The 12737-nt window shown below is 35.5% G+C and overlaps 1 protein-coding gene across 3 annotated transcripts in view; it reads left to right on the top strand.

Moving 5' to 3' along the window:
• LOC102180894 overlaps positions 1 to 5809 on the top strand; it is a 28757-nt gene extending 22948 nt beyond the window's left edge. For all 3 annotated transcript variants that reach the window (XM_005695227.3, XM_005695228.3, XM_005695229.3), the window contains 3 exons: positions 974 to 1080; positions 3951 to 4041; positions 5479 to 5809. In XM_005695227.3, coding sequence (XP_005695284.1) covers positions 974 to 1080; positions 3951 to 4041; positions 5479 to 5595 — 315 coding nt within the window. In that variant the 3' untranslated portion in view covers positions 5596 to 5809. The remainder of the gene's footprint in view (positions 1 to 973; positions 1081 to 3950; positions 4042 to 5478) is intronic.

The raw sequence follows: 12737 nt of genomic DNA, 5'->3' as shown, positions 1-12737 counted from the left end.
GGAAGGAAAACTTTTCATTCTCTTCCTCCTTTCATCCTGCCTTTTTTTCTCACTCTCATCTTATAAATTGAGAGGCAAGTGATCAAAGAGAATTCACTGTCCAATATTAAATTTATAGATTTTTCTCACTATTCCATATTTAGTGAACAAAAACACACTGCTGTTACATAATAAGTCACATAAATAACAGGAATATCAATTTAATTAGAAATCAAGATTTAAACATTCTGAAAAACACCTCTGAATATTATTTATTTGTAAGACTAAGTGTTTTTTTGGAAAAAAAATCATATAATACAAAAAACTTTCTCTTTTTTAAAAATAAAAGTTAATTTGCTTTGCTCTTGAGCAAATATTTCTTCTTGTTATCTTGCGTGTGTTCTACAAGACTTATTGATTATAGTCTAAGGTAATTTTTTGAAGTATATAATTTTCTAATAAATTGTTTTGTTTGCTTTCTTGGATAGATAATATATTCAAGTAAATTTTGCATGAAGAGTCAGACAAGGCCAGTTAACATATTTGTATTAACATTTTACAATTTACTTTTTAAACTTTACTTAGTCCCATTTGATTCTATGAATCAGAACAGATATTATTCCATTTTATTTATGAAGACACTTGACTGCTCAAATGTATAAACCTAGTTGATAATGCCGCCAGAATTTGAACCTAGGTCCTTTGACTCATAACTACGGATACAGTAGAAACAGCTCTGAATTGGGAGTGAAGAAAGTGTAATTATGACTATATAAACAAGTCTATCTAAAAAATAAAGTTTTCACAAGTTTATGGTTTTTATTAGACATTAAGTATCTTCTATAGGCAGTAGTATTAAATATACTGTACTCTCATTTTAAGAAGTGTGAATCTCCCTTACTGCCTGTCTCACAATGTCATTGAATGAACAGCTATTTCTTAAGTGGTTATGTGATATGGTGTCCTTGTTCTCTTACATGAATTCATTCTTTAGGTGCTTCATGCAGACATTTGTACACAAGGTTCACTTCTGCAGAATGCTGATGTTATTATAATGAATAATGTCTTCGAATATTTTCTTGATAAGGCAGAACAGGCCAGGTACGTTATTTATTTATTTATTTTGGCATGGCCAGGCTTGTAGGACCTTCATTCCCCTACCACAGATTGAACTTGGGGCCCTGGAGTGATGTTAAACTTTTTAGAAATGACCTCAACTCTCAGAAGATTATATTAAAGAAAATGTGTTATGTCTAAGTGAAAATAAAAATAAACTTTGATTGTCTAACCTTGTAAAATATTACATCTGATTTTGAGGAGATAGAAAATGGTGTCATGTGATGTATGGTAAAAACCACTATAATATTGTAAAGTAATTAGCCTCCAATTAAAATAAATTAATTAATTAAAAAAAAAAGAAACTGGTGTCATGACCCAAGCTTTTGCTTTGCAGTCAGGGATGCAAGAAGTTGTCAGTTCCCAGTGGGTCTTAAAATTTTTTTCTGCCTCAGTTTTCTTTTCTTTGAAAAAACACATGTCCTTTGCTATCCTATCACAGAATGATGGGAATTAACTGCTGCCCATAAATGATTATCAACAATGACTATTAACAACGATTATTAACAACAACTAATTACCAAATTTTTTAAATGTTCTTAAGATAGTAATAGTCGGTTCCTAGACTTTATTCCACTATTTAAGCAATAAAAAAATTAGCAAATCTGTGATCAGTTTTTTTTGTTTGTTTCTTTTTTTAAAATTTTTGACCATACTACATTGCCTGTGGGATCTTAGTTCCCCAGGCAGGGATCTTACCCATGCTCTAGGCAGTGAAAGCATGGAGTCCTAACCATTGGACCGCGGGGAGTTCCCTGTGACTTTTCTGACTTCTCATCAGGACTTATAGGCTCCTCTAATTAGAAAATTCTTACAGTCCAAGACACTGATTTTCTAGTCAGTTAGGCTTACTAACTTATTTATCATGACATACGTAACTCTAGATATAGGAAAGCACCTTTCCATATGTATGAAAGGGCATTACATTCGTGTTTGAATTAGTGCATCAGGGAGATTTCTGCTGCTTAGAAATAAAAAGGTATATAATTATAGACCATAAACAGTTAATATGCAGTAGAATCTTGAATGACTAAACCTCTGTCTGCTGTCCCTTTACCTTCTCTCTCTCTCTCTCACACACACACATCTATTACTTCTAGGTTAAGATCAGTACAAAATTAGCAATGTAAATTGTTTATAAAGAAACTTGTTCAACAGAAAACTAATCATATCATCAAAGTGCAGACAGAATAGGTGATGATTTTTTGTTCACAGGGTAAAGACCAGAAACACAACATGAACAAAGGTTTTTTAATCATATTGCACTCTTTAAACTTAATTTCCAGTGGACAAAGTTTGTGTAGCTTTTTACCTTTTCAAGTTCATGACCAGTAGTCAAAACATTACATACTGGTTAGATAATGAAATAATACCAATGTTATAAAAAGTTAAAAGAGAAAAGCACCTTAAACTCTTGGGAGATTCATAAAGGAAGATTTTAAACACTGAAAAATGACAGATATTACTGGTTGACTTGATACTGGAACTGCTGCATGCTTGTGTGATCTTGGAAAATTCATTTGCAAACTCGGCATGACTCACCAAATAGGTACTGACCCCATATGTTCAGTCACTTCTCCAAATTAGTCAAGTGCAATGAATTTTAAATATAGATAATTAATTATCTTCATGAATGACAATACACAGGAGAAAGTTTAGGAGATAAAGCATCCTGATATTAGAGTCATTCTGATAGAACTGATCATTTACCTATATTATTATATGTTGTAATAAGTAGAGTAAGTCTTAGTTTAAAAGGTACCTCTATGTATTTTTTCAGTAAGTAAAATCTATAAACTACTGCAATGACAACTTCTCAGAAGCAGCAAGTGCTGTTTTTAGAGCCATGCCAAATCATGCTAATATAATCAGCTTCTTCAGTCTTACTAAACAGACTTGAAAAAACATCATTTTTAGGGAACTGCATCAAAACAACAGACACCTCTAGCCCAAGCACAGCAATAATTATTATCAAACATTGCTAGTTGGTTTTAGATCTAACCTGAGGAAAAGAACATTTATTATCATTTTGCCTAATAAGCTCCAGAATGTACTAAACCCAATAGCCATTGCTATAACTAAAGTAAATGCAAACAACATTGCTGCCTACCTGCCTCACTGCAAAGGGTGTACTTCCTTGCTTTGCTTGACCCCTGCTCCCCAGTGGGGTGTGCTATCAAGACTCATGCAGTGTAGAAATCCCATTTGTGTCTGCTAATCAAAACTGGTCAGATACTGCCCTCTGACACATACACTTGGCCTCCCTCTGTGCTTTAAATCTAGCTGATCACACTGAACTTCTCAGGTATCATATTGTCCACAAGGCTTTCCACTGACTATTTCTGACAGCCAAATAAAGTATGATTTCACTCTTAATGTTATTTTAAAAGATCTATATATTATATTCTTATTATTAGCCTTTGCTTGTTTTTGGCTTCTGTGGCTTTTCTCCATGACTCTTTCCCACCCACTCCCCTCAGCTCTGTTCCATTCTGTAGAAGGTTGACAGATCATAAAGAATTGAAGGGGCTTTAACCATGATCCAGCTTTGACATCTGTATCAGCTCTGAAAACTTTTTTGTGGCCTTATTCACAATTGCTTGTATTAACCCTAATCCCCCATCTTGTTAAATCTCTCTCAGTATTGTAACTCCACGATTTTGCCAATATCCCTTCAGAAACTGAATTTGCCAATTACTAGTATGTTGCCGCAGGTCACTTTCTGCAGGCTTAAGTTTTTGCCCATCTGGATCTCTAGATACCACCTATGCTGCATATTCTTTTTGTCATCCTCATTCAAAAAAAATATCCAGTATCTGGTAAAACCTAACATAGAAGTTTTTAATGTGTTATAGAGCCTGGGAATATATCTGCCATAATGTAAGGAAACAAGGGTCGTTATTAGTGACAGTGCCAGGTCTGGAAGATTCTCTCTCAGGTCTTCAGGTATGTAAGCTTCTTTCCCAGCATTTTTATTGTCAAAACTTTTCTCCTGCTTTTTTCTGATAGCTGTCACACTATTCTAGGAATATTCACTCTGAACATAGTGATAACACTAGGAAGAGTACCAAAACCTTATGGCTTAAGAACTGTTTTGTGGTTTGTTCACATTCCTCCAGAGTTCTGAAAGCGTCATTCGGATCCTGATCTATATTCCTTTGCTTCTCCACCCAATTTTTCTAACTGTGGAGTTATAGTTTTAGGTTAACAAATGCTATTAAATATTTGTAAGAGGCTTAAAAACACCCACATCATAAGTTTTTCTCCAGTAAGTGGGCTGGAGGCCACATCCTGAACACAGTTTAGCTTCTAGGTCAGTTTGGAATCTTGCTCAAGCTGCTTCTATATTCCTCAGATTCTCCATACAAAATAAGGTTGATACTTAATAATAAGATTCATCCTAATAAATTGACTCTTTTATAAAGGTTAATTAATATGTATAAAGCTCTTTGAGACCCCTCAATGAGATACTGTAGCATTTCATAATACAAAATCATGTTATTTTCTTTCATAGTGCTTTTGTTTCATAGAACCCACTGCCAAATTTAAGTATCTTATTTCTTCCTTTAAGAAACTAAACAATCATGAATAATACCTTCTTTAAAAATTGTTGTCAGTCATCTAAATTACAGTCATGTTTATCATAACAGGAGAAACAATCCAAAGATACATGAAGACATGATGGTAATGTCCCCAGCTCCCTCCCCTTGAGGTCCCTACCCCATGAGTGGTGTGATTCTGCTATACTTTTCCATACTCATAAAAACACACCTTTAAAATACATGCTCTCCAATTTATGTTTATATGTATTGAAGTAATTCAGTGATTTTCACTTACCAAAGTAAATGTTTTTGAAAGTGTCCTTACATACGAATTCTTGAATAACATTATTGCTTTCCAATTTAATGAAACTTCTCTAAGTAGGTATATCCATTGGTGGCTCCAGAATTTCAATATCTTGGAGACCCACGTTTGCAGTGTGACGAGAAGAGCCTGATGAAGGTTATAGAGGGAGATTAGCTCTTTTCATGCAACTTGTTAGCACCATCACTGTGTATATATGAAGTTTCTCTGTGTACTCCCACTGTTGTTTTAATCTTTTATTGTTTAAGCTAGTTTATTAAACTAGTTACATTAAAATAATTACTCTATTCTATATGTTCTTTATCCCTTCAAGTTCCCAAATCAAGGTAAATTAGTTAAGTCCCTGAATCTACAGGCCTGCCATTTACTATAACAAAGAATTGTTCATGTGGCACCGTGTAAAACTTAGTCCCTCTCATTGTAATATAAATCTGATTTCTTGAAATTGAAAACAGTAGGTTCATTCTGTTATTTTCATATGTGTTTATAATGTGAACAACTTTTTTTTTTCCCCCTCAGGTTAATATACAGTTATCTCCTTGGGTTGAAGAGATACCTCTGAACTATGATGTATTCCCAGAAAAGGATATTGACAGAGAAGCTCTTGAACAAATACATTTATACAAGATTCTCTGAAACTAAAATAGTCCTGCCTTGGTGTAAAATAATTACAAAATAATTTAAAAGAAACAGAATTTCAGTATCCTAACACATATTATTTCCTCTGTGTTCCTTTCTAGTGTTTGTACATATGCTTGCATTTTTGTAAATAGTTGTATGTGTGTGTGTATATATATATATATATATATTCAACTTTGTGTGATAATTATATTAAAATATTTATCTGGAAAAAAGGTTTCCCCTGGTTTCTTTGATTCTGTCAAAAATATAAACTTGTATCCTTTAGTCATCAACTCTGTATACCAAGTCCAGATATGACCCAAAAAAAAGATCAGAAGTAGTTTCTATCATGAAAGAGGGGGGAAGGGTAGGTAGAGATCTCATTTCTTAGATCTCTGTTCTGTAAGATTCCTGTATCTAAGGAGACTAGCACAAAGACTAAAATAAAAAATTGCAGTTGCTAGGAAAAAGCAAAACTAGAAAGGTAAACTCTAAAATATAAATTGAGGTTATTTCTGTGGTAGAACAATTACTGGTAATTTATTGTTTTTTCTGTGCTTTTCTGGATTTTCCATCTTTTACTAAAATGAGTCTACTTTTGAAATCAGGAAAAGCAAAACTTTCTTTAAAAACAAGAATACAATGAAACATCAAAACTTGAACACTTACTAATTCTAGTAATTTATATTTAGTATTGCATATAAGTTGCTTTTTTATACTAAACTAATCCACAGTTTGGAGTTGCAGAACCTTTTGGAGATCTATCTTTTGAAAGGGATTTATCTAATATACTTTTTGTCATCACTTGCTTATGAAAAATTTGCAGTGGTAGTCAACTCAAACTTTTAAAAGAAAATTATAGGCCAATAACCAAACAAAATGCTAAAATAAAAAAATGAGAGTTTAGAACTTTACTATTGATATTAATAAGTTTAATATTTGGGACCTGGTATAATATTAAATTTCAGAATAAATGCTGGATTTCCAGTAATACCTTGTTCATTTCCAATAATTTATTATTTAATGCTAACCTATTAAACACTTATCATGCTAGTCATCTAAAAAGAAATCACTATAAACTTCTAGCATCTTTGAGTAACAATTGATGGATGTTTCCAGCAGGCTGTGCAGATTTTCTGAGATTAAAGTATTTTAAAATTGCTGGAAGCTGTAATTTATGTGATTGTTTTATATATAATTAAATATATCTATTGGTTTATTATAGTAACAGTAGCAAATAGAGCATTACATAAGAGTCAATAATCATTCATGAAAAAAAATTAGTTTATTAGTAATATGACACATAATTATAAACATAACCCTTAATTGAATTTTACTTTATGCTGTGCCTGTTCTTAAGAAACTGGTTGCCGAATTCTGAATCCTATCTGCCTAATGTTCATTCAGCTGCTTCTCAGAAGCGTGACCCTCTAATGCTGTGGCCCTGGGTGAATGGGAGAATGCCCATTCCAAAAGGGCCTGACAGGACGGAAAGAGCGATAGCAACACTGGATCATGGTGGGCAAGTCTGTAAACCTAGTTTCAAATCATTCACCCCTCATCTGTAAAATAAAAAGTCTTCAGCTGTTGTTAGTGGAATACGGTCAAGAGTAAAGATTATAGATGGTTTCCATAGATACGTGATTTAAATTACAGAAAAAATGGATGGTTGTTTAAATACTGTTGTCACAGCTATGATTTTAGATGTTAAACTATGGATCTTTAAGTTGATGCAGCAGAAAAAAAGATGTAAATGGTCTAACATTGGAAAGTATCTTCTGTGTGATATGTATATGCTTAACACATTTTTAAATGAATGCTTGAGGCAAGTATTAGAACTATAAGATACTGAAGAGACATGTATTAATAGTCTGTAAGTGGAATTATTTAATTTAATCTTTAAATGTCTTACTTATTTGTCTGGAGATGATTATTGTATATGCAGAAGCATAGAGGATAATATTATACTGTGACTATAGTCCAGAATGGGACTGCATGCGTCTGGCAAAGTGAATGCATGCCAGATCAAAAGGGGCATGGTATGCCAAGGAGATCCCATCTTAGGGTGAGCCATTCAAAGTTTTTGAGCAGCATACAGATATGGTCAGAATTAAACTATAGAAACATGATTCTGTAGACATTATGATTAAAAACAACAGGCAATGGGACTTCCCTTGTGGCCCAGTGGTTAAAAATGCACCTTGAGGCTTCCCTGGTGACTCAGTGGTAAAGAATCCGCCCGCCAATGCGGAGGACATGTGTTTGATCCATGGGTCATGGGTCAGGAGGATCCCACATGCCTTGGAGCAATGAAGCCTGTGCGCCACAACTAATGAGCCTGTGCTCCAGAGCCTGGGAGCTGCTATACTGAAGCCTAAATACCCTAGAGCCCATGCTCTGCAACAAGAGAACCCACTGCAGTGAGAAACCTGCACAATGCAACTAGAGAGTAGCCCTCGCTTGCCACAACTAGAGAAAAGCCTGGGTGGCAACGAAGACCCAGGACAGCCAAAAATAAAAATAAAATTTTTTAAAATTTCTATAAAAAATAGGAATCAGCTTTGCAATGCAGGGGATGTGGGTTCAATCCCTGGTTGGGGAACTAAGATCCCACATGTCACAGCTGCTGAACCTGCACACTCTCGACCCTGCAGGACACAACTAGAGAGTCCATGAGCTGCAATGAAAGATCCCACATGACCCAATAGAGATCTCACATAATGCAACTAAGAAACAAAACAGCCAAATATTTTTTTAAAAATGGGCAAAAGGATACTCTTTTCAGAAAGCCACTTGGTGGTCCAGTGGATCCAGTAAGAATGAACTAAGACAGCATCTCTGGATGGAGGGAAAAGGAATCAGATATTTAGGAGGCTTTCGCACTTTGTTGGGGGAGTACACAAACCTAGAGTGAATAGAATTTTTAAAATTACATTTCTTAAGATACACAGGGCTTCCCTGGTGGCTCAGACAATAAAGAATCTGCCTGCAATGCCGGAGACCTGGGTTCGATCTCTGGGTTGGAAAGATTGCCTGGAGAAGGGATAGGCTACCCACTCCAGTATTCTGGCCTGGAGAATTTCATGGACAGAGGAGCCTGGCAGGCAACAATCCATGAGGTTGCAGAGTCAGTAAGAAAATCAATGAGGCTGTATAGCAAATTTATAAAGTCAAGAGACAACAGCAAGAAATCTAATGAATGGAATCTCATACTATCAGCATAATAGTTAAATACTAAGATAAGGTAAAAAAAAAAAAAAGAATGCTGGGAAGCAAAACTTAAGACAATAGCTTGAAAAGAAACCTACCAAGAGTGAGAAACACACACAAGGTAAAGTTATTAGCATTGAAGAGAAGAATAACATTGGTTGAAGCGTAAGATTTCAAACATTTTTCATATAAATAAATAAGAACCTAGCGAGAAACACAAAGACAAAACAAACACCCTTAAGGGCTTCTCTGGGGATGTGCTAGAATGGTAAAAGATTTCTGCTTTTAAGAAGAACTCATTTCCTGGATGCAATATTAATTAAACAAGGCTTGGAGCTTGAGCTGCTGTTAACTTCCCGAGACTTGTCTAGATGCCTTAAGCAACTCAACCATTTTAGGCTGCAGTTTATTCACTTGTAAAATAAGTTAATTAATGTTTCTGGTCCATGAGTTTCAGAGGAGTATTATGTACATTAACTGAATGATAAACATCTTGAAATACACATATGAAAAAGCACATGAATTGATTTTAGTCTTTTTATCTAAAGAAGCATCCCAAGAAAATTGATAGATATAATAATCATAATTGTATCAGGCAGTTGTATCAATGCTCCATTTCTAAGAACATCGAATTTCAAGTTATTTGTCAACAACGATGATCATCTTGTTGTTAAATTGTCTAAAACTTAATTAACTTTCTCAAATTTCTGCTTTCTTTGAGGAAGATGAGAATAAGAAACATATTCCCAAACTAAGCTCCGAGGAATAAATTCAATATGGATTACTAAAAATGTAATCCTTTCGACTAAGAAGAAACAAATGTATGAAAACCTCACCTAAATCTAACAGACGGAAAGTATCACAAGTTAAGGAATCAACTCCTAACTAGGCTCTATTAAAACACTTCCATACTTACCTAAATCAAAGACAGATTCGCAGACTGGAAAGGTGATATATATTTAAATCCTGAGCCCTCAAGGAACATTTTCAGGCAAACAGAAAAACCCTAAAATTTACGGACACATATTTTATATCTAACACTTTACCTATTGATCCTGTTAACAACCCAGTGGCATAAGAGCTATTCTCATTTAATGAGACTTTCTGTAAATGTGACTCAGCAGTGAAGAATCTGCCTGCAATGCAAAAGACGTGGGTTGGATCCCTGCGTTGGGAAGATCCCCTGGAAAAAGAAATGGTGACCCACTCCAGTATTCTTGCCTGGGGAATCCCGTGGACAGAGGAGCCTGGTGGGCTACTGTCTGCAGGGTTGTAAAAGTGGTAGACATGACTGAGCGACTGAACAACAAACAGCAGATGAGTAAACAGTTTTAGTGAAGGTAAGAAACTTTCCCAAAGTCGTTCAACTAGTAAATCGCAGGGGCAAGATTCAACCCTGTTTTCTATCAACTCCGAAACCTATGCCCTTCTGCTATGCTGCCTCTATATTTTACATTTCATCAATTCAGTTCAGTTCAGTCGCTCAGTCGTGTCCAACTCTTTGCGACCCCATGAATCGCAGCACGCCAGGCCCCCCTGTCCATCACCAACTCCTGGAGTTCACTCAGACTCATGTCCATCAAGTCAGTGATGCCATCCAGCCATCTCATCCTCTGTCGTCCCCTTCTCCTCCTGCCCCCAATCTCTCCCAGCATCAGAGTCTTTTCCAATGAGTCAACTCTTCGCATGAGGTGGCCAAAGTACTGCAGTTTTACCTTTAGCATCATTCCTTCCAAAGAAATCCCAGGGCTGATCTCCTTCAGATTGGACTGGTTGGATCTCTTTGCAGTCCAAGGGACTCTCAAGAGTCTTCTCCAACACCACAGTTCAAAAGCATCAATTCTTTGGTGCTCAGCCTTCTTCACAGTCCAACTCTCACATCCATACATGACCACAGGAAAAACCATAGCCTTGACTAGACGGACCTTAGTTGGCAAAGTAATGTCTCTGCTTTTGAATATGCTATCTAGCTTGGTCATAACTTTTCTTCCAAGGAGTAAGCGTCTTTTTAATTTCATGGCTGCAATCACCATCTGCCGTGATTTTGGAGCCCAAATAGTCTAATATTACTGGCAAAATCAACAGAGTCTAGTGGAGAGAAGCTTCTTCATTTTTCCCTTTGGATTCCTCATGAATATGAGAGTTGCTTGAGTAATTGTCAAATATATGAGCTATAGCTGTGATGTGTAGATTTGTTGGGTGTTTAATCCAAGAGGAAAAATGACAACTAGGTCATAGTTTGAATTTTGTGGCTTTTGAATAAAAGAAAAGCTTTAGTAGTATGGCTTTAATATTTTTGTTGGTATTGCCTGATACTATGACTACAACATCCTAAATGATAATTTTTAATGTGATTCTATTTTCACACAGAAAGTTACTTAAGTAGAAAGTAGATTCAGTTTCTTCCTTTTCCCCTCCATTTACTAAATTGTACATACATTATAAAATAATACCTGAACTTTTCAAAAACAACTGAAAACATGGAAAATATGCCACGATTTTGGCTTGTAAGCAAAGAGGGCAACAAGCAGAGAGAGATTTACTTAAAACAATGACTCAGTTTTTGGACTTCAGTTTTGTTTATCTTTCCTTGCCAAGCAGACATCATTATTTAGGTCAAACTGTAAGGTGCAAATAACATGAACCATTCTTTCTGATGGAAGATGAAGGGTTCAGAGAAGCATAGACTTTTAGAGTTAGAGGACACCCTAAGATAAACTAGTCTAACTCCATTTTCTTAGAGAAAGAAAAATTATATCTGGAGCTCCTTTGCAAAGTGGGAAACAGGAACTTCCTTAAAATACATCTGTATTCTGGCAACATGAGACCCACAATTTATAGCATAAAATGAAACTTGAAAAGTACTTTAGGTTATTGTTAAGACATTGGAAGCTTTCTGTATTGCTGGTAGGAATATAAAATGGTGTAGATGCTTTGTAAAAGTTTTGGTAGTTCCTCAAAATGTTACCGTATGAACCATAATTCCACTCCTAGATTCATACCCAAGAGAAAGGGAAATACACATCCAACACAAAAACTTGTACTATGAACAGATATTCACAGAACATTATTTATGACATCCAAAAAGTAGGGTTGTTGTTAGCCTGTAACATGTCCCTGTGATTTCCCAGGCAAGAATACTGGAGTGGGTCGCCATTTCCTTCTCCAGGGGATCTTCCCAACCCAGGGATCAAACCCACGTCTCCTGCCTTGGCAGGCAGATTCTTTATAGTTGAACCACCAAGTAAGTCCAAAAAGTAGGGTAGGGGCAAAAAATATCCATCAACTGATTAATGGAGCTGATTTATTCAGAATAAAAAGAAATGAAATATTCATACATGCTACAACATGGATGAATCTTCAAAACATGCTAAGTGAAAGAAGTGAAATTGCTCAGCCTTGTCTGACTCTTTGCAACCCCATGGACAGTAGCCTGCACCAGGCTCCGCCATCCATGGGATTTTCTAGGCAAAAGTACTGGAGTGGGTTGCCATTTCCTTCTTCAGGGAAAGAAGCCAGTCACAAAAAGTTGAGGTATGATTCTATTTATATGAGTGTTCAGATCAAGCAAATCTATAGGGACAGAAAGTACATGTGTTATTGTTTAGGGCTGAGAGTGGGGCAGGGGGAGGATGGGAAGTGACTACCAACAAATAAGTTTCTTTTGAGGATAAAAATAGTCTAGAATTAGATCCCAGGGACAGTTGTGCAACTCTGTGACTGCACTAAGAACTGTTGCTGTACACTTTAAATGGTTAAAACAATATGTTGTATGGTATATGAATTACATCTCAATAAAACTAGTTTCTTTTTTAAACAAGGAAATGAAGTAGAAAAAAAAAAGTACCCTAGATTATAAACAATATATGTGGCTTTATCCTGTAACAGTTGGGTAATTACTAAGCACAACAGTGTTTATATTATTAAATCATGAAGTGAGAGAACTA

This window comes from Capra hircus, chromosome 21 (genome assembly GCF_001704415.2).
Source record: "Capra hircus breed San Clemente chromosome 21, ASM170441v1, whole genome shotgun sequence".
In the NCBI taxonomy this organism is placed as follows: Eukaryota; Metazoa; Chordata; class Mammalia; order Artiodactyla; family Bovidae; genus Capra; species Capra hircus.
This window is presented reverse-complemented; position numbering and strand designations above follow the sequence as displayed.